Genomic DNA, 26,922 nt, shown 5'->3' on the forward strand with positions numbered 1-26,922 from the left:
TCCCCTGCCCTGGTGCTGGGACGGTGTGGGTGAACCCGCCCTCACTGTCTGCTGATTGTTTTTGGGTGCGGGGCGGGGGGGGGCGGGGGGGGGGGACAGGGTCGGCATCAGCACCGATGGAAGTTCCTCCTCCGCACAGTCTGCCAGCAGCAAATGAAGGCAATCAGTAGCGTGAATCAACGTCTAATTATTCCATCTGACATTCCCCAGGTCCCTGTCTGTCGGAATGTGTGACTCACTCACACAGATCCCAGACTTCACTCTGCACCTGGGCCCCAACAGGAACAGCCGTTAGACAAACACTCGTTTATTATGCTTGATAGAAACTTTTACAGCTTTAAATATATAAATAATTAGTTAACGTTTAACATTTAAAAAAAACAGTTTGAGATTCAGTATGTACAGCAGTAGTCCGGTGAGTCCTGTAGTCCCCTCACTCTTATTTAGCCTCAGATCCAGCTCCTCCAAGGATCTCAATGGAACAGTGATATCTCTGAATCGATCTCAAAGTCCAGCTCCCCCCCCCCCCCCCGCACCATTTCATCTCCACCCAACCTTTACCTGCCCCATCTATAGCAACGAAGACAGACACAAAATGGGTCTGTCCCACGTAGGCGATTTTTTTAGGCAACTACAGGCGACTAGTTTGACACCACATGTTCGCTGGCGATCGCCGGGAGTCGTCTCCTCAGCCGCGCAAAAATGTCGTAGCGTCTTTCTGGTCGCCGCTAAATATTCAACATTTTCGGCGACAATGGGTTTGACGCCAATGAGCGTAGCTTGACTTCTCCTGACGTAGGTGCTGTGGTAGGTTGTCACCTGGATGGCGTAGGTTGTCGCCGGTTTTTCAGCGACCTGCCGCGACTATGACAGTTGCCGGCAGTTGCCTAAAACAATCGGCAAGTCGGACAGGCCCATAACTCAGCGGGTCAAGGCAGCATCTCTGGAGAAAAGGAATAGGTGACGTTTCGGGGTCGAGACCCTTCCTCAGACTTGGGACGTTTCGGGTCGAGACCCTTTTTCTGTTGCACCAGTTGATCACCAGCACAGACTCCAGGCCCTGAGCTGTGGCTGTGTAGACAAGCAGGAGCAGCCTGCTGTCAGATGGAGGAGGAAGTGGCAGGGTTCCAGGGAGTGGGATTGTTGGGCCCCCACACACCCTCGCCTCAGGGTGGCTTCACTTCATCACCAAACCACCCCCCGCCTGGCCTGCCCCCAGCCCGTCTCTCAGGCTCCACCCGTTAAACTCCAGACTCCAGGAACCCAGCCCTGGGGAAGCAAGATGTAGACACAGGGAAAACTGCAGATGCAGGGTTTTTAAAAAAAGACACCAAGTGCTGGAGTAACTCAGCGGGTCAGGCAGCATCTCTGGAGGACATGGATAGTGGTTGTTTCGGGTCTGGGGCAATGAGGGTGGGTTTATAATATTTCTGGAGCCATTCGATGTCAGAGGCAGGGGGGCTGTGGGTCCATCTCTGACTCGGGGGAGCCTGAGGGGCGACCTGACCCGTGCCCGCGTCGATGGCTGTGGTGAAGGGCCCTGAGCTGGGGATGAAGCCTGCCGTGCTGATGCATAGGACGGAGCTGCCCCCCCCCAACCTCCCCATTCAAATGCTACACAGACTGGCCAAGTCAGACCCCAGCAGTAGGCCTAGACTCCAGATGTCCTCTTCACTCCACGGACAGTAACAAACATGAGACATCATAAAACATCAACGAAAATAAAATAGCAAAATATACAGTGCAAAGAGCAGTGTCCCAACGCAGGTCTCAACAGACCCCTCCTCGTCAAGGGACCTCACAGGCACAAAGCTGGACGGCTACAGTCTCCGCTCAACAAATCCAGTGGTCATTACTCGTGAGATATTTGGTAAAAGTCATCGTTTGGTCTTTAGTGCACAGTGCTCCGGGATTTAACCTTTCCATCGCTTCCACGGGGGTCGCCAGAGGTCGTCAATAATTTCCCTGTTGGCTGTGAATGGGAGGTCCATCACAGACTACAGCATCACGTCACACCGTTCCGGGGCTGCTCGGACAAAAGATACCTGGAGGCAGAGACGGGATACAGTGTACAGGATAGGTATCGAAGCAACAGACCCAAACACCCACCACAAGCCGGCTCCCCAATGGTCCACTCCCTCCCCATCTATCGCTGTCCCAGACCATTCCTTGGAGTCCTGGCCCACACCTCTCTCCCTTACAACAATAGACAATAGGTGCAGGAGTAGGCCATTTGGCTCTTTGATCCAGTACCGCCATTCAATGTGATTATGGCTGATCATCCCCAATCAGTATCCTGTTCCTGCCTTCTCCCCATATCCCCTGACTCTGCTATCTTTAAGAGCCCTATCTAGCTCTCCTTTGAAAGTATCCAGAGAACCGGCCTCCTCTGAGGCATAGAATTCCATAGACTCTCAACTCTCTGTGTGAAAAAGTGTTTCCTCGTCTCCGTTCCAAATGGCTTACCCCTTGTTCTTAAACTGTGGCCCCTCGTTCTGGACTCCCCCAACATTGGGAACATGTTTCCTGCCTCTAGCGTGTCCAAACCCTTCATAATCTTATATGTTTCAATAAGATCCCCTCTCATCTTTCTAAACTCCAGAGTGTACAAGCCCAGCCGCTCCATTCTCTCAGCATATGACAGTCCCGCCATCCCGAGAAATAACCTTGTAAACCAACGCTGCACTCCCTCAATAGCAAGAATGTTCTTCCTCAAATTAGGGGACCAAAACTGCACCCAATACTCCAGGTGTGGTCTCACTAGGGCCCTGTACAACTGCAGAAGGACCTCTTTCGCTTTCTTCACTTTCGCTTTCTTCACTGCCTGCTGTACCAGAATGCTTACTTTCAGTGACTGATGAACAAGGACTGGGGATCCCATTGTACTTCCCCTTTTCCCAACTTGACACCATTTAGATAATAATTTTCCTTTCTGTTTTTGCTACCAAAGTGGATAACCTCACACATATCCACATTAAACTGCATCCGCCATGCATCTGCCCACTCCCCCAACCTGTCCAGGTCACCCTGCATCCTCATAGCATCCTCTCTTCCTCCCCCTGAAACTAGTCTGCCTTTCTCAACCTGCCTCAGCCCACACTTCCCTCAGCCCCAGCCCGGGCCCATCTCTACCCTCACTGTTCACACCTCTCTCCGTCCCCCTAACCCAAGCCCACTCACTCCCTACTCTCAACCCACCCCAGCCCACACCTCCTCAGCCCCAGTCTACTCCTCCCGCCCCAGCCCATACCTGCAGCCTCTCTCGGCTCACACCTCCTTACCACCCCTTCTTCCCCACTGCACACACCCTCACCTGCCCTCACTCGCATCTGACCCCTTGCCCTACCCTGGCCCAGACCTCTCTCCCTCCACCTGCCCCAGCCCACTCTCTCCTCCCCTTTTCACACTTCCCCTCTGCGCACGCGCACACACACACACACACACACAGACACACACACGTACACACACACACACACACACACGTACACACACACACACACACACGTACACACACACACACGCACACACAGACACACACACGTACACACACACACACACGTACACACACACACTCACACACAACCACACACACACACACGCACACACGCACACACACACACCTCCCTCTTTACCTGGCCCCAGCCCAAACTTCTCCTCCAACCTCTGCCCCACACATCCCTCCCTCCCCAAGCTGAGTCCTCCCTCCCTGTCCCAACCCCTTCGAATGCCTCCCCCCTCGAACCGCTCGTACCCCACCTCACCTGCCCCAGTGCGATGCCCACTAGCTCTCACCTGAATCCGGTGGCTGGGCTCCTCTATGTTTGGTGAATTCCCTTCTTCCCATCAAAGAGTTTGAACTTCCGATGTTTCCGTTTGCTGCTGCTGTATTTGCGGGCCAGGGCGATGGTGGGGGCGGGAGAGGCCAGGAACGCTGAGGAGAAGGGATACACATCAGGCTCCAAACCCACAGAGCCCCCCCCCCCCTCGTGCTCAACCTGCCCGAGTCACTCTCGGCAAGATCTTCCGCAAATTAACCTGGGTGTCCCACTCTCCAGACTCCCACCGGCCAAAGCCCAGACCACCACCTGCCAGACCCCAGACGCACACTGGGTGGACCCCACACACACTAGCCAGACCACCCCGACACCAGGAGTAAAATACCTGGAGTATTGTGTGCAGTTATGGCCCCCTAATTTGAGGAAGGACATTCTTGCTATTGAGGGAGTGCAGCGTAGGTTCACAAGGTTAATTCCCGGGGTGGTGGGACTGTCATATGCTGAGAGAATGGAGCAGCTGGGCTTGTACACTCTGGAGTTTAGAAGGATGAGAGGTGATCTCATTGAAACATATAAGATTGTTAAGGGCTTGGACACGCTAGAGGCAGGAAACATGTTCCCGATGTTGGGGGAGTCCAGAACCAGGGGCCGCTGTTTAAAAATAGGGAGTAAGCCATTTGGAACGGAGACGAGGAAACACTTTTTCTCACAGAGAGTGGTGAGTCTGTGGAATTCTCTGCCTCAGAGGGCGGTGGAGGCAGGTTCTCCGGATGCTTTCAAGAGAGAGATAGATAGGGCTCTTAAAAATAGCGGAGTCAGGGGATATGGGGAGAAGGCAGGAACGGGGTACTGATTTGGGATGATCAGCCATGATCACATTGAATGGCGGTGCTGGCTCGAAGGGCCAAATGGCCCACTCCTGCACCTATTGTCTATTGTCTATTGTCTAAAAGCCCAGGTACCCCACCGCCCAAATCATCCCGTCCATCGAGTCATCCCGAGCCAGCTCAGAGACCCATTGCCCGACTCCAAGATAAAACCAGCTGCCACCACCTAAGGTGGGAAACCAAACCGCACCCTGACCCTCAGTAAGTGTCCACTGTTTGACCCAAAGGTAACGAGGGCACCCATCCTCCACACCCACTGATTCCTTGTTAGCTGAGGCCCAGTGTAAGCTATTGGTCCTGTCCCACTTAGGCTACTTTTCGGCAACTGTCATAGTCGTAGCAGGTCGCCAAAAAAGGGCGAGTGGACCCCCCCCCCCCCCCCCTTCGACGTAAAATTTGAAATAGAATCATTACTTTAACAACAAGAAAACCAGAAGTCAGCACGGGCAATAACTGATGTCATCCTGGCAACAACCTACGACCACACCTACGTCAGGAGAAGTCAAGCTACGCCCATTGGCGGCAAACCAACTGTTGCCTACTGTCACCGAAATATTTTCAACATTTCAAAATCCAGCGGTGACCTGAAAAACTCTTTGGCCGACTGAGGAGACGACTCACAACCATACAGGCCACAACCCGGCAACCATGTGGCAACAGCCTAGTGGCCTAAAAAATGGCCTAAGTGTGACAGGGGCGTAAGATGTTGGATACTCACCTTCTCTGTCCTGGGAGTCTGCTAACTGAGCTGCAGTCATGCACTTGCACTCGACGTGATCGTGAAGGACTATCACTGCCGTCTTGGACACGATGCCCCTCCGCTTAAACACCTTCTTCACAAACTGTGGGATAAGAGGGGCAACGTTGAGTCCCAAAACCACAGCAAGCCAACAGCCTCCCAAAGGTCTGTGACCAATATCATCCCAAGAACATAGACACAAGGGACTGCAGATGCTCGTTTTTATCAAAAAAGAGAACAGAATGCTGGAGTAACTCAGCGGGTCAGGCAACATCTCCAGAGAACATGGGTAGGTGACATTTCAGGATCTAAAGAAGGGTTTAAGAAGGAACTTCAGATGCTGGAAAATCGAAGGTAGACAAAAGTGCTGGAGAAACTCAGCGGGTGCAGCAGCATCTATGGAGCGAAGGAAATAGGCAACGTTTCGGGCCGAAACCCTTCTTCTAAAGAAGGGTCCCGACACAAAACTTTGCCTATCCATGTTCTCAATAGATGCTGCCTGACTGCAGAGTTACTCCAGCACTTTGTGTCCTTAAAAAAAAATCATCCCAAGAGCCTTTGTCCGAAGACCCTGAAGGCAAGGCCTTGCACCTTCTCCATGGATACGGAGAGCCTGGAGCTGTCCCGACACACTGCACAAAGCATGAAGCCTGCCACTCACTCATGGTCCAGCCAGAGTCTCGCCACTCTCCAGCAACCCTCTCGGTTAATTGCGGAAAAATGCTCGGAATTTCCTGGGCCAATATGACCGACCCCTGACCTGCGTTCCGATTTAGTTCCAGTTATTTTTGCTTTGCTGATCAGAGGGGCGAGGTGTGAAGAAGCCACAGAGACACAGCCTGGGTCACTATTCCCCGATGGTCAGCATACATAAGGAGCAGGAAGTGGGCCATTTGGCCCCTCGTGCCTGTGCTACCATTCAATATGATCATGGCTGATCTGTTTCTGTCCTCATCTCTTCTCTGCCAATTGCCCACAGCTAGCTCACAGTTATTTGATCCACTTCCTCTTCAAGGCCCCTTAATGATACAGTATTGCCTTCACAACACTCTGGGTTAGAGAACTTCAGAGATTCATCACCCTCTGTGAGAAGAAATTCTTATACACCTCAGCTTTGCCTGGGCCTCCTCCATTGCCAGAGTGAGGCCTAGCGCAAATTGGAGGAACAGCACCTCGTATTTCGGTGGGGGGAAATTTACACCCCAACGATATGAACGTTGAATTCTCCAATTTCAGATAGTCCTTGCTTTCTCCCTCTTTCCCCTCCACCTTCCCACAGCCCACTGGCTCCGCCTCTTCCTTTCTTCTTCCCGCCCCCCCCACCCCCACATCAGTTTGAAGAAGGGTCTCGACCCGAAACGTCACCTATTCCTTCTCTCCATAGATGCTGCCTCACCCGCTGAGTTTATCCAGCATTTTTGCCTGCCCTGTAACCATATTCTGTTTCACTTTTCATATCCCTTCATTATCACCTCTTCCATGGCCAACAATGGACCATTGTGGGCTCCACCTTTAGTTGGTCGTCGATGCCGGGCCTCATTTATTCTGTACCTTTTCATACCTCTATTTTCCCTCTCCCTTGACTCTCAGTCTGAACAAGGGTCTCGACCCGAAACGTCACCAGAGATTTTCTCCAGAGATGCTGCCTGACCCGCTGAATTCCTCCAGCATTTTGTATCTATCTACCATATCCCTTAATTTGAAATTAGCCCACAAATGGCAATGTCTCAACATCTACCTTGTCATGGCCCCTTTAGGATCTCGTAGTCATCCAAACTCCAAAGAATCTGCTTCTACTTTGATTGATTGATTGATTGAAAGAGAGAAACATAGGCAATAGGTGCAGGAGGAGGCCATACGGCCCTTCGAGCCAACACCGCCATTCATTGTGATCATGGCTGATCGTTCCCTATTAATAACCCGTGCCTGCCTTCTCCCCATATCCCTTGATTCCACTAGCCACTAGCCTCTATCTAACTCTCTCTTGAATCCATTCAGTATAGAAACATAGAAAATAGGGGATACAGCATAAAAACATGGCCATTGACCCCTCGAGCCCATGCCGACCATCGATCACCCGTTCACCCTTACCACTCTCGGCATCCATTCTCGACACACTAGGGGCAATTTACAGAGAACCTACAAAGTTGCGATGTGGGCGGAAACCCGAGCACCAGGAGAAAACCCACATGGTTTGCAGCAACACCATTAATCTCAACGTGTTATCTTTCAGTTCATAGGTCCTAGGAGCAGAATTAGGCCATTCGGCCCATCAAGTCTACTCCGCCATTCAATCATGTCCGACCCTCTAGACCCCCATTCTCCTGCCTTCTCCTCATAACCCCAACACCCTTACTAATCAAAAATCTGTCAATCTCTGCCTTAAAAATGTCCATTGACTTGGCCTCCACAGCTGTCTGTGGCAAAGATTCCACAGATTCACCACCATCTGATGAAAGAAATTCCTCCTCATCTCCTTTCTAAAGGTACGTCCTTTTATTCTGAGGCCGTGACCTCTGGTTTTAGGCCTTCCCACTAGTGGCAACATCCTCTCCACATCCACTCTATAGCCCATGGCGCACTGACCACTGGCTTCCGATTCCTTCCAACCTCGAAGCCCCCGTCACCTGGGCGTCCCCACCCCCCACACGATTCCCCCTCCCTCTCCTTCGCCCCCCAGCCAGTGCTCACCCGCACACGTCGCTCCTGAACCTTGGTCGGTTGGCACTTGTAGTTCTTGATGGTGCAGCATCCCGAGCAGCGCTGGACCTCCACGCAGCTCGGCCACAGGTAGAAGTTAGCCTTTGTGGGATCCACCATGCTTCGTGTGATCTCCATCACCTCCGGACGCACCTTGCACTGGGCAGGCTTTGCAATCTCCACCACTGGAAGAGGAACAGAGCGGTTCACCATGAGAGAGGGCCCACAAGGCAACGCTAATCCCCGCCCCTCGCTCGCCTGAACCAGGGCACGCTAGGCCTCCCGCTGTCTCAGAGACCACCAAGGCAATGAGGGGGGGGAGGGGGGCTTCACACACACATCGACAGACCCAGCTGGACACCAGCTCATGGAATATAGTACAGCACAGCAACAGGCCCTTCAGCCCACAATGCCTGTTCTGAACACAATGCCAGGCTAGACTAATCTCCACTGCACGTGATCCATATCCCTCCATTCCCTGCATAACCATGGGCCCAGCTAAAAGCCTCTTAAACCCCGCCTTCGTATCTACCTCCACCACCATCTCTGCCTCAGAGGGCGGTGGAGGCCGGTTCTATGGATGCTTTCAAGAGAGAGCTAGATAGGGCTCTTAAAAATAGCGGAGCCAGGGGATATGGGGGGAAGGCAGGAACGGGGTACTGATTGGGGATGATCAGCCATGATCACATTGAATGGCGGTGCTGGCTCGAAGGGCCGAATGGCCTCCTCCTGCACCTATTGTCCATTGTCCTTGCAGTCTACTTCTTGATGACCTCACTCCCCTCTAACCTCACACCTAATACCCCGCACCCTAAGATCCTCTTTCATTAACCCTCCTACCCCAGCTTAGAGTCTGTGAAGGTGAAGACGTAGGAATCCCTGAGCTTCAGGTTGAGTCATAGAATCACACAGCATGGAAACAGGCCCTTCGGCCCAACTGGTCTATGCTGACCAAGATGCCCCATCGAAGCTGGTCCCATTTGCCTGCATTTGGTCGAGGTTTCACCAGGGTGGCACTGATGAACCAGGGTTTGAGGGTCTACAGGAGGGGCTGGGCAGGGGGAGGAGGAGAGAGCTTTATTGATCAGGGGATGAGTGGGGCAGGGTTGGGATTGCAATGTGTTTTAAATTGCACTCTTTGGAGACTGGGTGGACAGGAGAATGGCTAATGCAGGAAGGAACTGCAGATACCGGTCTAAACCGAAGATAGACACAAAAAGCTGGCATCATCATCTCTGGAGAGAAGGAATGGGTGACGTTTTGGGTCTGAAAAAGGGCCTCGACCCAAAACATCACCCACTCCTCTCTCCAGAGATGCTGCCTGTCCCGCTGAGTTACTCCAGCATATTTGTGTCTATCTTCTGATAATGGCTGTTCACGGACTGATAGCTGGAATGACCCGGAGACCCTGAACACGAGACCAAGTCCCACCAAGATAGGCCCTTAAAACCACGGGGGGGGGGGGGGGGGGGGAATAGATAGGGTGAATGCGCAGTCTTTTACCTAGGGTCAGGGAATCAAGAACAAGAGGACACAGGTTCCAGGTGAGAGGGAAAAGATTTAATACCAACCTGAGGGGCAACATTTTCACTCAGAGAGTGCTGGGAACATGGAACAAGTTGCCAGAGGAGAGAGACACACAAAGTGTTGGAGTAACTCAACGGGTCAGGTAGCATCTCTGGGGAAAAGGAATGGGTGACGTTTCATATCGGGACAGACAGAAAATGTTGGAGAAACTCAGCAGGTGAGGCAGCATCTATGGAGCGAAGGGAATAGGTGACGTTTCGGGTCGAGACCCTTCTTCAGACTTCTTTCATATCGAGACCTTCATTCTGAAGGACGGTCTCGACCCGAAACGTCACCTATTCCTGTTCGCCAGAGACGGTGCCTGACCCGCTGAGTTACTCCAGCAGTTTGTGTCTTCCATCGACGTAAACCAGCATCTGCAGTTCCTTCCTGCACATTCAAGCTGCCAGAGGAGGCAGTTGAGGAAGATACTATTGCAGCATTTAAAATACACTCGGGGAGTGTACTTGGATGGTAAGGTTTTGGAGGGATATATATATACGGGCAAAATGCAGGCACGGGGGACTAGCTTAGATGGGGCATGGACGCGATGGGCCGAAGGGCCTGTTTCCGTGCTGTGTGACTCTACACAGCTCACCTTGCGGATACAGAAGGTTCCCTCACCTGTACTGCGAGTCACACGTGGGGCGTGTCCTTGGGCCCCCTCGTTCGTAGAGAACAAGCCAAGCTCATTGGGATCTGTGCCATTCCTGTCTGAAACCAAACGCACGCCAGAGTTAGTCACACCCACCCAGACACTAGATTTCATAACATTATTCACTTTTCAGGTCAGCCAGTTCGCTGAGGACTTGTATGAATTATTTGCAAGCAATCTAAAAAAAGTAGAATATTATTATTATTTTTTAATTGGATGCTTGCTTAATGTAATTTCTGTGTGGAAGTTAACACCAAGAACCACATAAAAGAAAATAAACTTGACACTGGTTAGAGGTTTGGAATTGTGCCCAGATATTTTTGGAACAATGCGCTGCCCAATCAAGTCAAGTCGAGGTTATTCTCATGTATAAGGTGTCAAGTCATATTGTCATGTGTGGTGAAGTACAGATACAATGACTATCTTGCTTCCAGAAGCATTCACAGGCACATAGACTCACACAAACACACAAAATGACATGGTTATATGATTTATGACCAGACTTTAGGACAAAAAGATATTCCTGGACAGACACAAAAAGCTGGAGTAACTCAGTGGGTCAGGCAGCATCTTTAGAGAAAAGGAATAGATGACGTTTCTGGTCGAGATTGCTCATCAGGCTGAGGGAGAGGGAAATGAGAGACTGAAAGGGTACAACGGAAATAATTAATGAAAGGCGTGCCAATGAACAAACCACAGTCAGCAAGGGTGGTCAAGGAAAGGTGGAGCCCACAATGGTCAATTGTTGGCTGTGGGGAAGGTGATAGAGTGAAACTAAGTAGGGCGACAGTGAAACTAGCACGACGACTAGGGTGGGGGAGGGGTGGAGGGAGGGAGGATGCAAGGGTCACGAGGAACAAGAGATGTTCCTTGTTGGATTTCACTGGACTTCAGGAGAGATTTCTTTCTGCAGAGAATGGGGAACTCACCAACACATGGAGAGGTTGGGGGTAACAGGAGGATACATGTTAAGGGAGGTTGGATCAAAACGGGAGAAGGAGATAGGTGGGATGGATGAAGCAGGCTCGTTTAAGACAATCTATAATGTAATTTAAACTCTCATAAAAATCCTTGGCTTGGGTCTATTCAGAACAGGTTAATACAGAGATAAATACAAAGCGCTGGAGTAACGCAGCGGGTCAGGCAACATTTCTGGAGAGAAGGAATAGGTGACGTTTCAGGTCGAGACCCTTCTTCAGACTGAGATCTACTTTATAAAGAATCACCTGTGAGAGGTGGCCAGGACATAAAACACTGATGTTGGATTTAGAAAATGATGTCCAAGTCCACAACCCAACAACCCCGTGTCCCTGCAGATGCTGAAAAGCCGAGATAAAAATAGAAAGAGCTGGAAATGCTCAGCAGATCAGGCAGCTCACTGGAAGGAGATAATGAATTGACGTTTCAGGTCGAGGACCTTCATAGTCTGTACGGTTCTGATGAAATGTGTAGAAAGGAGCTGCAGATGCTGGTTTACGCTGGAGTGACTCAGCGGGTCAGGCAGCATTCTTGGAGAAAAAGGAGGGGTGACATTTTGCATCAGAGGACAAAATGTCCCGACCTGAAACGTCAGCCTTTCTTTTTCTCCAGAGATGCTGCCTGACCCGCTGAGTTACTCCAGCACTTTGTGTCTATCTTCGGTTCTGGTGAAAGGTCGTCAACCTGAAACGTTAACTCCGCAAGAAGCCCCCGTCCCATTGTCAGTCACATTCACCCTGCACGAAGGTACCAAACCTTTCAGAACATCTGAAAGTTGCAAATTCCAGCGCTTGCGTTCAGTTGCTGAGGGAACAGCTGCAAGCGAAGGAATCAAGAGGTGCTCAAGAAGTCAATGTCTGATTCCTCAAACAGCACCAGTTTCCATAGCTGACCTCCCGTGCTAAATACAGACTACCCTGCGATCCAATTACCTAAGTGAAGTGTCCCAGGTCTCAATACCAGGACCCAGTTACCCACAGCTGGTGTCCCATAGCTACTATCAATGGCACTACTCCACATCTCATGAAACCTCTTGGGTCACATCATCTTCCAGAGGAATAAAGTGTGAAATGCCAAGGATAACTCAGCCTGGTGATTTTATCTCCATAATCACATGGATTTGGAGAGATTACAAGTCTTGGTCTACAGCTAAATTGGTATTAGAATTAGCTTATTATTGTCACGTTTACTGAGACACAATGAAAGACTTCCATTAAGGGCCTGTCCCACTTTCACGACCTAATTCACAACCTTTTTTACTCGTGGACATTTTTCATGTTGAAAAAACGCCCGACCCACTTGATGCCACGAGTACCTACGACTAGCATCACGGCCTGCTACGACCTACCTACGACCTCCTACCGACCATGCTGTGAGCATGAGTCAAGGGCAAACTCGGCAGAGGTCGTGAATTAAGTCATGAAAGTGGGACATGCCCTTTAGCGTGCTATCCAGTCGAATTATATCATCCACGAGTTACAACAGGTAATGCAAAAGAGAAAATAAATAAGAGTGCAGATTAGTGTTCCAGCTGAAGGTAAAATCAGTGAAAGGAACTCAAAGTATATCCAATGGAATTAGGAAATGTTGAGAATGATCTAACCAGGGGTTATCAGCGTTGTTTCTATGAAAGAACTAGATGTTACTCAGCCCATCAAACCTGGACCATCTTTCTGTTTGAGAGTGGTGAGTCTGTGGAATTCTCTGCCTCAGAGGGTGGAGGCCGGTTCTCTGGATGCTTTCAAGAGAGAGCTAGATAGGTCTCTTAAAAATAGCGGAGTCAGGGGATATGGGGAGAAGGCAGGAACGGGGTACTGATTGGGGATGATCAGCCATGATCACATTGAATGGTGGTGCTGGCTCGAAGGGCCGAATGGCCTACTCCTGCACCTATTGTCTATTGAGGTCAAAACCCGGTGGGTTCACTATGGGGTGTGTGATGACCTCTCCGTTGTTGGTGCTGGCATCTCTCCAGGCTCTGCACCACTCAGTCTTTGGGTCAAAGTCTCCCAGGGAAGACTTTGAGTCCAAGAAATAGATGTGGTGTTTTGGTAGACAAAAATGCTGCTGAAACTCAGCGGGTGAGGCAGCATCTATGGTGCGAAGGGAAAAGGCAACGTTTCGGTTCGAGACCCTTCTTCAGCAGTGTTTGGCTCGAAGGGCCGAATGGCCTACTCCTGCACCTATTGTCTATTGTCTATTGATTACAGATGGTCCATAATGTCTACTCAACCAAAAAAAAATCTATCAATCTCAGGTTAAATTTTCAATTAAGACTCGAGCGTCACAGTTTTCAGGCGGAGAGAGCCTGCGAGATGGTTATGGGATTGCTTTCTTGGTACAGAATTTGGCAGAAACACTCACATGGATCAGGTGGCATCTGCGGACAGAACATCTCATGTGGGTGATCTTTCAATCGAACCATATTGACTAAAGCTTCTCTACCTGAAACGTCCACTCGTTTTATTTTTCCTGGGAGCTGCCTGATCTGCTGAGTATTTATTTTTTTTAATCTCAGATTTTCAGCATCTGCGGTTCTTTGCTTTTAGTCTTCAGGAGAAAGTTCTGGGCATGCTTAAACGCCTTTAGGATTAGTTAGTTTATTTGTGGGGAATGCACAGTGGCGCAGCAGTAGAGTCGCTGCCTTACAGCGCCAGAGACCCGGGTTCGATCCTGACCACGGGTGCTTGTCTGTACGGAGTTTGTACGTTCTCCCCGTGACTGCGTGGGATTTCTCCTGGTGCTCCGGTTTCCCCCCACACACACCAGAGACGTACAAGTTTGTAGGTTAATTGGCTTTGGTAAAATTGTACATTGTCCCTAGTGTGTGTAGGATGTTAGTGTACAGGGATCACTGGTCCGCACGGACTGGGTGGGCTGAAGGGCCTGTTTCCTCAGTTTTGGTCTCCTAATCTGAGGAAAGACATTCTTGCCATAGAGGGAGTACAGAGAAGGTTCACCAGACTGATTCCTGGGATGGCAGGACTTTCATATGAAGAAAGACTGGATAGACTCGGCTTGTACTCACTAGAATTTAGAAGATTGAGGGGGGATCTTATAGAAACTTACAAAATTCTTAAGGGGTTGGACAGGCTAGATGCAGGGAGATTGTTCCCGATGTTGGGGAAGTCCAGAACAAGGGGTCACAGTTTAAGGATAAGGAGGAAGTCTTTTAGGACCGAGATGAGAAAATAATTTTTTACATAGAGAGTGGTGAATCTGTGGAATTCTCTGCCACAGAAGGTATGTTGAGGCCAGTTCATTGGCTGGATCTAAGAGGGAGTTAGATGTGGCCCTTGTGGCTAAAGGGATCAGGGGGTATGGAGAGAAGGCAGGTACAGGATACTGAGTTGGATGATCAGCCAGGATCATATTGAATGGCGGTGCAGGCTCGAAGGGCTGAATGGCCTACTCCTGCACCTATTTTCTATGTTTCTATGTTTCTATGTTTCTGCGCTGTATCTCTAAACCAAACTAAACTATTGTCAAGAGTACCGAGGTAAACAAAAAGCTTTTGTTGTGTGCTAACCAGTCTGCCGAAAGACAATACATGGTTACAATCGAGCCTTCGACAGATACAGGTATCCACAGCCTATGTACAGATACATGATAAAGGGAGTAGATTAAGAAGAGGATAGTTAAAGTAAAGGGCCTGTCCCACTTTCACGACTTAATTCAAAACCTCTGCCGAGCTTAAAGGACCTAAAAAAATAAATCAAGATGGTGGCAATCTACGAACTCCTACGAGTATGGTCGCAAACTCCTACGAGTATGTCTACGAATTCCCACGACAATTCCGATGCCCTCCTTACGAGTAAAAAGTTGCAATTTCTTTCATCCCGACCATTTTCTTTACTCGTGGACATTTTTTATCGGGCTGGAAAAAACATCCCGACTGATGCCACAAGTACCTACGGCTGGCATAACGAGCCGCTACGATATATCTACGAACTCCTACGGACTCGTTACGGACATTCTGCGAGTTTGAATCAGGGGAAAACTCGGGGGAATTCGTGAATAACTCGGGAAAGTGGGACAGGCCCTTAAGGAATGCTGCTACAACACGTGATTGTGGATCCACTTATGTGACCAACACACAAGGAGTTATCTGGCTTGCCTTGCCCCTCCCATCCACTCCAACCCCATTACCTGATCGACCGATCCAACCAAACCTTAATTTTGACAATACTTCTGCTTCAAATATGAATCCTGGTGACAGACTCCGCAGCCACACAGCTGCTGCCCAATTTGCACCCTGCCCCTTTATGGGACACCTGTGGACTGTATGAAGTCACCAATGTCTTGTTATTCTTTACTAGCTCTCTGCATTTAAGCACCTGTCCCATTGTCTGTAATCAGTGTGTGTGCTTTTTAACAAACACCAATTTTCCCTCATCTTCAATTTACAAAAGGCACTTGACAAAGTTGATCAAAGCAAATTCTTCCCGGGAACCCAGGGGTTAATCCCAGGGGACGCAGCTGCAAAGGAGGAGGATTACAAGTCGGAGGGAGACTGAGCAAGTGGGGATCGGACTCCTGAATGTGATTGTTGTACAGGCGGTGAGAGTGGGGTCAGAAGATGATGGGAGGGAAACAGTCGCATCAACAATCAACAATCCATCCAATTCTTCTCATGTAGCCAAATGTCAGGGTTGACCCATGAGCAAACACTGACACCAAGACACTAGAGGAAGTACTGGGGCAGAGGAGCAAAACCTTGGTTGGCACAGGCTTCAGCATTCAACAGGAGGGGGAGGAGGAGGGGGGGCAGCACCTTAAGGAAGGGGGGATCTTAAAGAGAGGGGGGACCTTAGGGAGAGGGGGGGGGGCCTTAAGGAAGGGGGGATGTTAAGGAAGGGGGGGGACCTTAAGGAGGATGGGGACCTTAAGGAAGGGGGGACCTTAAGGAAGGGGGGACCTTAAGGAAGGGGGGACCTTAGGGAGGGGGGGGGACCTTAGGGAGGGGGGGGACCTTAGGGAGGGGGGGGACCTTAGGGAGGGGGGGACCTTAGGGAGGGGGGGGGGACGAGGGGGATGGGAACTAAGGAGGGAACGCAGCGATGGGATATTTGAAACTGGAACAAAATATGGTGGGATAACAAATCCTGGAACAAAACACAAAGTACTGGAGTAACTCAGCGGGTCAGGCAGCGCCTGTAGCGGGAATGTTTAGGCGACGTTTCGGGTCAGGACCCTCCTTCAGACTGATCACTGGAGACGTTCAAAGTGCCAGAACCGCGATCAAATGGCCCTTCCCCATTAAGCAAGCACCAAAGGAAGAGGAGTACACACGCCTGGCATTCCAAGTGTTAATGACATGAATAAAGACTGAGCAGACTGAAATGTTAATGGTGTCAGACTCAAGGAGCAGAAATGTTAATCTGAAGGTCAGCCGCGCAGGCGAAAGAAAGAAACTTTGTGCATTTGAATGTTTCAGACAATTGGAAACACAAACGATCAGGAAACTATTTGGCAAATTCCACCCTGGTTGGGACAGTGGAATGTTAACACAGGCCGCCTATATTTAGAAGCAGATGCATTGTATTTGAAAAACAAGAGAGAGCTTGGCATTCAACAATGGTGGGACAGAGCCTAGAGACATGGGCAGCTCAGCTGCCTCACGTGATGCCTTGCCGTTAGACTGCAAGGAGGGGAGTGTAGACTTGCCAGAGTCGTTTTGGACTTTCAGACAATTCCAGGAAACACTGGGCCTTCTTAGATAGCAGCTGAGCTCGGGGTTGGAATAGCTGGCAGACACAACAGGCAAGAATTGAAATGTCATTGTGGAACTCATAAAAAGAATGCGTTGGGAGCACCCTTGCCCTGGAGGGCGGTGGAGGCCCCGATCTGTCTGCAGGGCCTGTGCGGCTCATTCACACCTCACTGCCTCCTCTTAGTCCAACTATCCAGCGAAAGGCAACCCAGAAACAGGGCTGGTGTTCTGGGATCCGTGAGGGGCACTGAAGGGCCTGTCCCACTTGGCTGTCATTTGCGTGTAATTTATGCTACATCATTTACGCTTCACGACGCACACGTTGTGACACGCACGTGATGCGCGCCTGGTGCGTGGTGACATAAGCAGTGATGCACAGTCGTGCGCGGCTCCCCAGGATTTCGAGATGTACAAAATCTTTGCGCGCAAATTACGCACAAGTGGGACAGGCCCTTTAGTCTCTTAGCCTGAAGTTGCACAGTTGCACGCACGCACACACCTCCTCTCCCTCCCCTCCCTTGTCAATGCAGATGTCTCACTCTTGCTCAATGGGGCTCGCTTCCAAAAACCTCCCCGCAATTTTCCCCGTCGTCCACTCCCAAAAGGCCAGGGGGGCTGCACAGCCTTTCCTATCCCAGACGATGTACAAGCCCAAAGAGCAGCACAAGATCCTGTCAACAGGCGCAGCTGGGTTCAAAGGGAAGACCGCGTTGAGTGTGGCCAGCCCCACTGTACAGCTTAGGATATGAAGACAGGTCCCGCCCCCCCGAAACATCACCTATCCATTCCCTCCACAGATGTTGCCGGACCCGCTGAGTTACTCCAGCACTTTGTGGCTTGCAGGAATACACCCATAATGGCCTGGAGTGAGTGGATGTGGAGAGGATGTTTCCACTGGTGGGAGAGTCTAGGACCAGAGGTCATAGGCTCAGAATATAAAGGATGTTCCTTTCGGAAGGAGATGAGCGAGGAGGAATTTCTTTAGTCAGAGGGTGGTGAATTTGTGGAATTCTTTGCCACATAAGGCTGTGGAAGCCAAGTCAATGGATATTTTTAAGGGTTATGGGGAGAAGGCAGGAGAATGGGGTTAGGAAGGAGAGATAGATCAGCCATGGTACACAGAAATGCTGGAGAAACTCAGCGGGTACAGCAGCATCTATGGAGCGAAGGAAATAGGCTACGTTTCGGGCCGAAACCCTTCTTCAGACTGAGTTTCGCCAGCATTTTTGTGTACCTTCAATTTTCCAGCATCTGCAGTTCCTTCTTAAACAACATAGATCAGCCATGATTCAATGGCGGAGTAGGCTTGATGGGCCGAATGGCCTAATTCTGCTCCGACCACAAGCAGCACAATTATCACAGTCTACTTCACACAAACATCACCACATTCTACATTTGTTATTAGATTTTCCTCAAAACGACTATATTATTTTTCATTCATTCACCGGCTGCGGACATCGTTGACATTGTCCATCATTAAACCACGCTAAGCTGAGGAGATAGCTAACAGTTCATTGCATGATAAAAAAACCTGCAGATGCTGAAAATCTGAAACAAAATCAGAAAATGCAGGAAACACACAGTGGGTCAAGTAGCATCTGTGGAAGGGGAAGCGGAATTAATGATTCAGGTTAATCGCTCTAACGAAGGGACATCAACCTGAAATAGTGTCTGTTTCTTGCTCCACAGATGCTACCTGGTCTGCAGCGTATTTTGTAGGAAGGGACTGCAGATACTGGTTTAAAGTGAGTACTCCACTTGAATGGAAAGGTGGAGTACTCCAGTACTGAGTTCGTGTCGATCTGTAGAATATTTTGGTGGGTCTCAGATCATCACACTGAGAGACATTGGAGGAAGGGTCTCGACCCGAAACGTCGCCTATTCCTTTGCTCCATAGATACTGCCTCACCTGCTGAGTTTCTCCAGCTTTTGTTGCCTACCTTCTGTGAATTAGATGAGGTATTTACTCAATCTAACCGTCTTATACTCATTGTTATTAGACTTCCGCTTGATTGAAAGATACAGCATGAAAACAGGCCCTTTGGCCCACCGACTATTGAACTAGTTCTATACTAACCCACTTTCCCATCCACTCTATGCACACTACGGATAGTTTACAGCGGGCCAAATAATTTAAAATCCCGCACGTCTTTGGAATGTGGGAGCAAACCAGAGCATCCGGAGAAAACCCATGCTGTCAGGGAGAACATGCAAACGCCGCACAGACACAGAATCCAAAGTTAGGATCGAACCAGCGTACCCGGCACTTTGAGGCAACAGCTCGACCACTGTGCTGCTCCACAATGTCTTTAGCCACTTGTGATAGGAAACTCCCTGAGCCTGGGAATTAGCCTAGTCAATCTCTTTTGGACTGCCTCCAATGCCAGTCTATATCCTCTCTTAAACAAGAGAAGCAAAACTGTGCACAGTACTCCAGGTGTGAGCTCACAATTGTAACAACACTTCCTCTTTTCTAAAATCAAACCTTCATACAGTGAGACACTGCAGTAGCGCTAGACAGCGGTAGAGTTGCTGCCTCACAGCGCCAGAGACCCGGGTTCCATCCTGACTATGGGTGCTGTCTGTACAGAGTTTGTACCTTCATCCTGTGACCGCGTGGGCTTTCTACAGGTGCTCCGGTTTCCTCCCACTATCCACAGACACATGGGTTTGTAGGTTAATTGGCCCCAATAAATTTGTCCCTAGCGTGCAAGATAGTGCTAGTGTATGGGGTGATTGCTGGTCAGTATGGACTCGGAAGGCTGAAGGGCCTGATTCCGCGATGTATGTCTAAAGTCAGACCATTGTCCCTCTGTTCATCTGCAACCTGAGAGTCCGGCAACCCTTCGGCCCAGATAGAAACATAGAAAATAGTTGCAGGAGGAGGCCATTCGGCCCTTCGAGCCAGCACCGCCATTCATTGTGATCATGGCTGATCGTCCCTATCAATAACCCGTGCCTGCCTTCTCCCCATATCCCTTGACTCAACTAGCCCCTAGAGCTCTATCTAACTCTCTCTTAAATCCATCCAGTGACTTGGCCTCCACTGCCCTCTGTGGCAGGGAATTCCATAAATTCACAACTCTCTGGGTGAGAACGTTTTTTCTCACCTCAGTCTTAAATGACCTCCCCTTTATTCTAAGACTGTGGCCCCTGGTTCTGGACTCGCCCAACATTGGGAACATTTTTCCAATGTTCATGATTGTCCATGCTGACCAAGATGTCCCATCTACCCTGGTCCCATTTGCCAGAGATGACCCACATCCCCCTAAACCTTCCCTGACTATGTACCTGTCCAAGTGTCTTTTAAATGCTCTTATAGTATCTGCCTCCACTACCTCCTCTGGCAGCTTGTTCCATATATCCAAGCAGCCAGACCTCTAACAGTCTATCACTGTCGATTTTCTACACACTCTTATCGATTTTTCTCTATAAGATCACCCCTCAGCCTCCTGCGCTCCAAGGAATACAGTCCAAAACCTCCATTAGATAACTGTGTTCAGATTCCCCTGTCACAGCTTCAATGGTTTGGATATTGGCCACAACCTGCATGGAAACAGGCCCTTCGGCCCACCGAGTCTCGACCCAAAACATCATCTATTCCGTTTCTCTAGACCTCATGCTGTCTGACCCGCTGAGTTACTCCAGCATTTCGTATGCCGTTCACACTAGTTTTATCCCACACACACCAGTGGCCTTTCACAGAAGCCAATTAACCTACAATCTTTGGAGTGTGGAAGGAAACCGGAGCACCCGGAGAAAACCCACGCGGTCACAGGGAGAACGTACACAAACTCCGTACAGACAGCGCCCGTAGTCGGGATCGAACCCGGGTCTCTGGTGCTGTTAGGCAGCGACTCTACCGCCCCCAACCACGACAGGGTACCGATGCCGCAATGTGCCAGTATTTACCCAGTGTCCAGGGCAGGGGGAAGCTCCGCTGGTTGTGTTCACGGGGCATCCAGTCGCCCTGTGAGGGAGAGAAACACGCGTGGTCAGGCAACTTCCCACGGCCACCGGACCTGCAGCTCCCGACACCCGGCTCGACCCCCACCTTCGATGCTGTGCCGTGCGTGTGTGTGTGTGTGTCTGTGTGTGTGTGTCTCTGTCTGTGTCTCTGTGTGTGTGTGTGTGTGTGTGTCTCTCTCTGTGTCTGTGTGTGTGTCTCTCTCTGTGTCTGTGTGTGTGTGTGTGTGTGTGTGTGTGTCTCTCTCTCTGTGTCTGTGTGTGTGTGTGTGTGTGTGTGTGTGTGTCTCTCTCTCTCTGTGTGTGTGTGTCTCTCTCTCTATGTTTTCTCTCTCGCTGTCTCCGTGTGAGTGTGTGTGTGTGTGTGTGTCTCTATGTCTGTCTGTATCTCTCTCTGTCTGCCTGTCTCTCTCTCTCTCTGTCTCTCTCTGTCTGTGTGTGTGTTTGTCTGTGTCTCTGTTTTTCTCTCTCTGTGTTTTCTCTCTCTCTCTCTGTCTGTGTGTGTGTGTGTGTGTGTGTGTGTGTGTGCGTGCGTTTGTGTGTGTGTGGGGGGGGTGTGGGGGTGCGCTTCTCTCTGTTTTTCTCTCTGTCTGTCTCTCTCTCTCTGTCTCTCTCGCTCTGTCTGTCTCACTCTCTGTATCTCTGTCTACCTCTCTCTGTCTCTCTCTCTGTCTCTCTCTGACTGTCTCTCTCTGTGTCCTGTGTGTGTGTGTGTGTCTGTCTGTGTACACGTGTGCCCAGTTTGCACGACCCCCTGCATCCACGAACATTACTCCCGAGTGCTCTGGTTTCTGCCCACATTCCCAAACCCCCAGGTCGATGGATCTATTGGCCCCGGTGTGGGGTCGACATTGGATGGGGTGGGAGGTAGTTGGTGGAAACGTGGGGAAGAATAGATTACAGGTAATGTTAGTGGGGAGGGGGGTTGCTCTGAGAGCTAGCATCGCCTGGATGAGACGAACTCCCAGTCTAGTCCGGGACCCAGGTGCGAGGGACCCCCCACCCCTTCAGCCCTGAAGGACTTTAACCCCGACCCCCTCCCCTCCGTTTGACCCCGGCAGTGACCCCCCGCTCACCTCAGTCTCCGGCCACAGGTGCCACAGGGCGAATAACGTGACGCCCAGATTCATGGTCGGTCCCGGCTCACAGCGCAGCGCCACACCGGCTCATCGCCCCGGGCTGCCCGGCTCCCTCTCTCCCTCCTCTCCTCTCCGCTCCACGCCCTCCACTGCCGCTCCGGGACACAGGTAGACAACTCGCCCGCTGCTGCACACACTCCTCCGGCAGCCCGTGACAGATAACTCTGTGTCTGTGGGTGAACTCGTGTGTCTAGCTCTGTCTCTGTTCGTGTTGACCCTGTCTGCCTGTGTGTGTGTGTCCAACCTGCTTCCGTGTGGGTCTGTTCCTCTCTATCCCTCTTTCTCTCCCTTTCCCTGTCTGAGTGTCTCTATCCCTGTGTGTGTGTGTCCCTCTGTGTCTGTGTCTCCCTCTGTGTGTGTCTCTCCCTCTGTGTGTGTGTGTCTCTGTGTGTGTCTCCCTGTGTGTGTGTATGTCTGTGTGTGTCTCTCTCTCTCTCCCTCTGTGTGTGTGTGTCTCCCTGTGTGTGTGTGTGTCTTTCTCTCTGTGTCCCACTATCTCTCTCTCTATCACTCTCTCTGTCTCTGTGTCTCACTCTCTCTATTTGCCTATTTCTTCGTCTCTATCTTTTTCTCTCCCTTTCTCTCTCTCTCTCTATCTTTATCTATCTATCTGTGTGTGTGAGTGTGTGTATGTGTCTGTCTCAGCCACCAGCGATCGCCTCTCCCGGCGCTTCCTCCTGTGCTTATATGCGGGGCTGCAGGAGGTGTGTCGGGTGAATGCGCATGTCGCGGGGATTCCCCGTCCCGCGGTCCACATGAAGGGGAAGGCGTGACCTTGCAGCCGATGGAAAGTCTAGCCGGAGGGCGGCGGGACAGCGTCTGACAGTCCCCCTCTCCGCTGCCCGGCCCCGTTCACTCCCGCACGCACCACCCCCTTGCAGTCCTTGTCCCGAGTCTTGCACTCTCCTGCTGTGTGTGTCTCGCCCTCCCTTGCGTTGCACCGGCTCCTCTCTGCCTCTGAGCTACAGAGTGATTTATAAACAGCGTGGAAACAGGCCCTTCGGCCCAACTTGCCCACGCATGTTGCCCCATCTACACTAGTCCCACCTGCCTGCGTTTGGCCCATATCCCTCCAAACCTGTCCAAATGCCCTTTACACGTTGTGATAGTCCCTGCCTCAACTACCTCCTCTGGCAGCTCGTTCCATACACCCACCACCCTTTGTGTGAAAAAAGTTGCCCCTCAGGTTCCTATTAAATCATCCACCCCACCTTAAACCTTTCTCCTCTAGTTCTTGATTCCTCTGGATAAAAGACTGTGCGTTTATCCTATCTAATCCCTTCATGATCTTATAAATTATAAAATCATCCCTCATCCTCCTAGGAATAAAGTCCTAGTCTGCTCAACCTCTCCCTGTAGCTCAGGCCCTCGAGTCCTGGCAACATCCTTGTAGATCTTCTCTGTACCCAAACATCTTTCCCATAACAGGGTGACCAAAACTGAACATAATACTCCAAATGTGGCCTCATCCTTGCCTTGTACAATTGTGACATAACCTCCCAAACTCTGTACTCAGTACTCTACCCGATCGATGAAGGCCAAATGTGCCAGAAGCCTTCTTGACCAAAGATACTAGCTCCTCTATTATCTTTGTTCTTGACCATTCTACCTGTGATGCCACTTTCAAGGAACTAAGTACTAACATTCCTCTGTGCTTCAACACTTCCCAGGGTCCTGCCATTCACTGTGAAGGTCCTGCCCAGGTGTGACTTCCCAAATGACAACATCTAATGGGCCTGTGCCACTTGGAGATTTTTTAGGCAACTGCCAGTGACTCATAGTTGCAGCAGGTCACCGAAAACCGGGGACAACCTACGTCATCCTGGCGACAACCTATGACAGAACCTATGTCAGGAGAAATCAAGCTACGCTCATTGGCATCAAACCCACTATCGCCGAAAATGTTTCAACATGTTGAGAATTTAGTGGTGACCAGAAAGACGCAACAAATTTTTTGCGCGGCTGAGGAGACGACGCCCGGTGAACATGTGGCAACAAACTAGTCGCCTGAAGTTGTCTAAAAAATCGCCTAAGTGGGACAGGCCCATAACACTATCTTCATTAAACTCCAATAACCATCCCTCAGCCACCTACCCAACTGATCAAGATGAGGCTCTGACCTGCTTGTTCCCGATAGCCCTTAATTCTTCTATTTAATTCAGTCACAGAGAGCGCAGAAACAGGCCCTTCAGCCCGCCAGGTTAATTCCCGGGATGGTGATGATGAAGGAATGGGCCGACTGGGCTTGTATTCGCTGGAATTTAGAAGGATGACAGGGGATTTTTTAGAAACATATAAAATTCTTAAGGGATTGGACAGGGTCGATGCAGGAAAAAAATTCCCGATGTTGCGGGAGTCCAGAACCAGGGGTCAGAGTTTAAGAATACGCCATTTAGAGTAGGCCATTTAGGACTGAGATGAGGAAAAACTTCTTCACCCAGAGAGTTGTGAATCTGGGGAATTCTCTGCCACAGAAGGCAGTGGAGGCCAATTCACTGGATGTTTTCAAGAGAGAGTTAGATTTAGATCTTAGGGCTAAGGGAATCAAGGGATGTGGGGAAAAAGCAGGAACGGGATACTGATTGTGGATGATCAGCCATGATCATATTGAATGGTGGTGCTGCCTCGAAGGGCAGAATGGCTTCCTCCTGCACCTATTTTTTATGCTTCTATGTTTCTATCCACCATGGCAATGATCAAGGACCCACCCGTACCAATCCATTTAACACCAATGAGCCAGTGAAATCTATGCCAAAGATCCTATAGCGGAGCAAGATAGACCACTCCTTCTAAATGCAATGGGCTGACGTGTAGTACGCAATGGAGCGGAACGTGGGCCTTTTTTTCATCCATTTCAGTAACCCGACCCGACCCGACCCGCAGTGTAATCAACGTTGCGGGGGAACAGTTTGTGTTAATAAATTATAATTCTGAAAATGAGGATTTTTACCAAATAACTTTGATTTTTACGAGGATGTTTCCGTAACCGGCTTCCGTCTCCGCACTAGTATCTTCGCTCCGCTATGGGATCTTTGGTGCGGAGATGGAAGCCGGTTACGGGAATGGGGCCGAGAATCACCCATGAATCTGCCCATGACCATACTACGCCTTTTTCGTCGAGTGGACTATCTTGCTCGCTATAGGATCTTTGCTCCATGCCTTGATGATTAAAGGTCTCACACAGATACTGAGCTAGTGATATGAGGCCCTCTGTCTGCAGCACCCCCTCAGGCAGTGTGTTTCAGATTACCACCACTGTCTGGGAGATCTTTTTTCCCTCAGATTCCTTCCTAACACTCTTACTCTTCACATTCAACCAATGTCCACTGGTTTTAGACCTGCTGTTATGGGGAAAGGTTTCTCATTGTTCACCCTATTTATGCGCCACTTTTATCCGTGTCTCCTCTCGGCCTCTTCCACTCCAAGGAAACATACCCAGACAACCCATACACAGCGGCAGCGGTAGAGTTGCTGCCGCACAGCGCCAGAGACGCAGGTTCGATCCCGACTACGGGTGCTGTCTGTATGGAGTTTGTACGTTCTCCCCGTGACCGCATGGATTTTCTCTGGGTGCTCCAGTTTCCTCCCACATTCCAAGGATGTATGTACAGGTTTGCAGGTTAACTGGCCTTGGAAAAATTATAAAAAATTGTCCCTAGTGTGTAGGATAGTGCTAGTGTACGGAGATCGCTGGTCGGCATGGACTCGGTGGGCCGAAGGGCCTGTATTTCTAAACTAAACTAAACTAAACTAAACTAATCTAAAAAATCCATCATTGAAATATTCCATCACAGATACTATGCTGGCTCGAAAGGGCCGAATGGCCTCCTCCTGCATCTATTTATTATGGGATGGGACCCTTCTTCAGTGATTGTAGGGGGGGAGGGAAGATAGCCAGATGAGAGGAGGGGCTGGACAAGTGTGGCAGGTAATATGAGGGCATATTGTGTTCCATTCTATGAACTGTAGTAGCTGACATCATTTATTCATGAGATAGAGAGAGTCATTGTGGAAACAGGCCCTTCAGCCCAACTTGCCCATGCTGACCAACATGCCCCATCTACACCTGTCCCACCTGCCTGCTTTTGGCCCATATCCCTCTAACCCTATCCAATCCATGTACCAGTTTAAATGTTCCTTAAATGCTGTAAAAATACCTGCTTCAACTAACTCCTCCGGCTGCTGGTTCCTAATACCTACCTCCCCTTGCGTAAAAAAGTTACAACTCATGTTCCTATTAATTCTCCCCCCCCTCACCTTAAACCTATATCCTCTGGTTCAGGATCACCCTACTCTGGATATGCTAGCATCTGCTGCAATGACTCTAAATATCCACCTCTCTGTGTCCTTTCCTCACTGTCCTCTATCACTCTTTCCTGCCTGCTTCATTCACTTCATGCTCTGTGTAACCGAGTGATCACCATGCAACTTCTCCACTTTCCTCCTTCAATCTCTCTTTGCTTTCTTACTCCTCATAGAGTGATACAATGTGGAAACAGGCCCTTCGGCCCATCTTGCCCACACCGCTAACATGCCTCAGCTACACTAGTCCCACCTGCCCGTATTTGGTCCATATCCCTCCAAACCTGTCCGATCCATGTACCTGGCTAACTGTTTCTTCAATGTTGGGATAGTCCCAGCCTCAACTACCTCCTCTGGCAGCTTGTTCCATACACCCACCACCCTCTGTGTGAAAATGTTACGCCTCAGATCCCAATTAAATCTTTCCTGCTTCACCTTAAACAATTGTCCTCAGGTCCTCGATTCCCCTACTCTGGGCAAGAAACTCTGTGCATCTACCCG

The 26,922-nt window shown here is 50.1% G+C and overlaps 1 protein-coding gene across 2 annotated transcripts; it reads right to left on the reverse strand.

Moving 5' to 3' along the window:
- Positions 1 to 930: 930 nt before the first annotated feature.
- pdgfb (platelet derived growth factor subunit B) lies at positions 931 to 22,497 on the reverse strand. 2 transcript variants are annotated; one of them, XR_004410097.1, is made up of 7 exons: positions 22,057 to 22,497; positions 20,927 to 20,984; positions 10,293 to 10,382; positions 8,094 to 8,287; positions 5,378 to 5,505; positions 3,793 to 3,931; positions 931 to 2,045 (listed from the first exon to the last, which is right to left on the reverse strand). XR_004410097.1 is itself a non-coding variant. In XM_033013331.1 (7 exons), the coding sequence occupies exons 1-6, from the start codon at positions 22,108 to 22,110 to the stop codon at positions 3,816 to 3,818; spliced, it is 636 nt and encodes a 211-aa protein (XP_032869222.1). In that variant the 5' UTR covers positions 22,111 to 22,497; the 3' UTR covers positions 931 to 2,045; positions 3,793 to 3,815. The 2 variants fall into 2 exon arrangements, 1 of the variants encoding a protein (XP_032869222.1); XM_033013331.1 differs by having other exon boundaries at positions 5,382 to 5,505.
- Positions 22,498 to 26,922: the final 4,425 nt, after the last annotated feature.

This window comes from Amblyraja radiata, chromosome 38, assembly GCF_010909765.2.
Source record: "Amblyraja radiata isolate CabotCenter1 chromosome 38, sAmbRad1.1.pri, whole genome shotgun sequence".
Lineage (NCBI taxonomy): Eukaryota > Metazoa > Chordata > Chondrichthyes > Rajiformes > Rajidae > Amblyraja > Amblyraja radiata.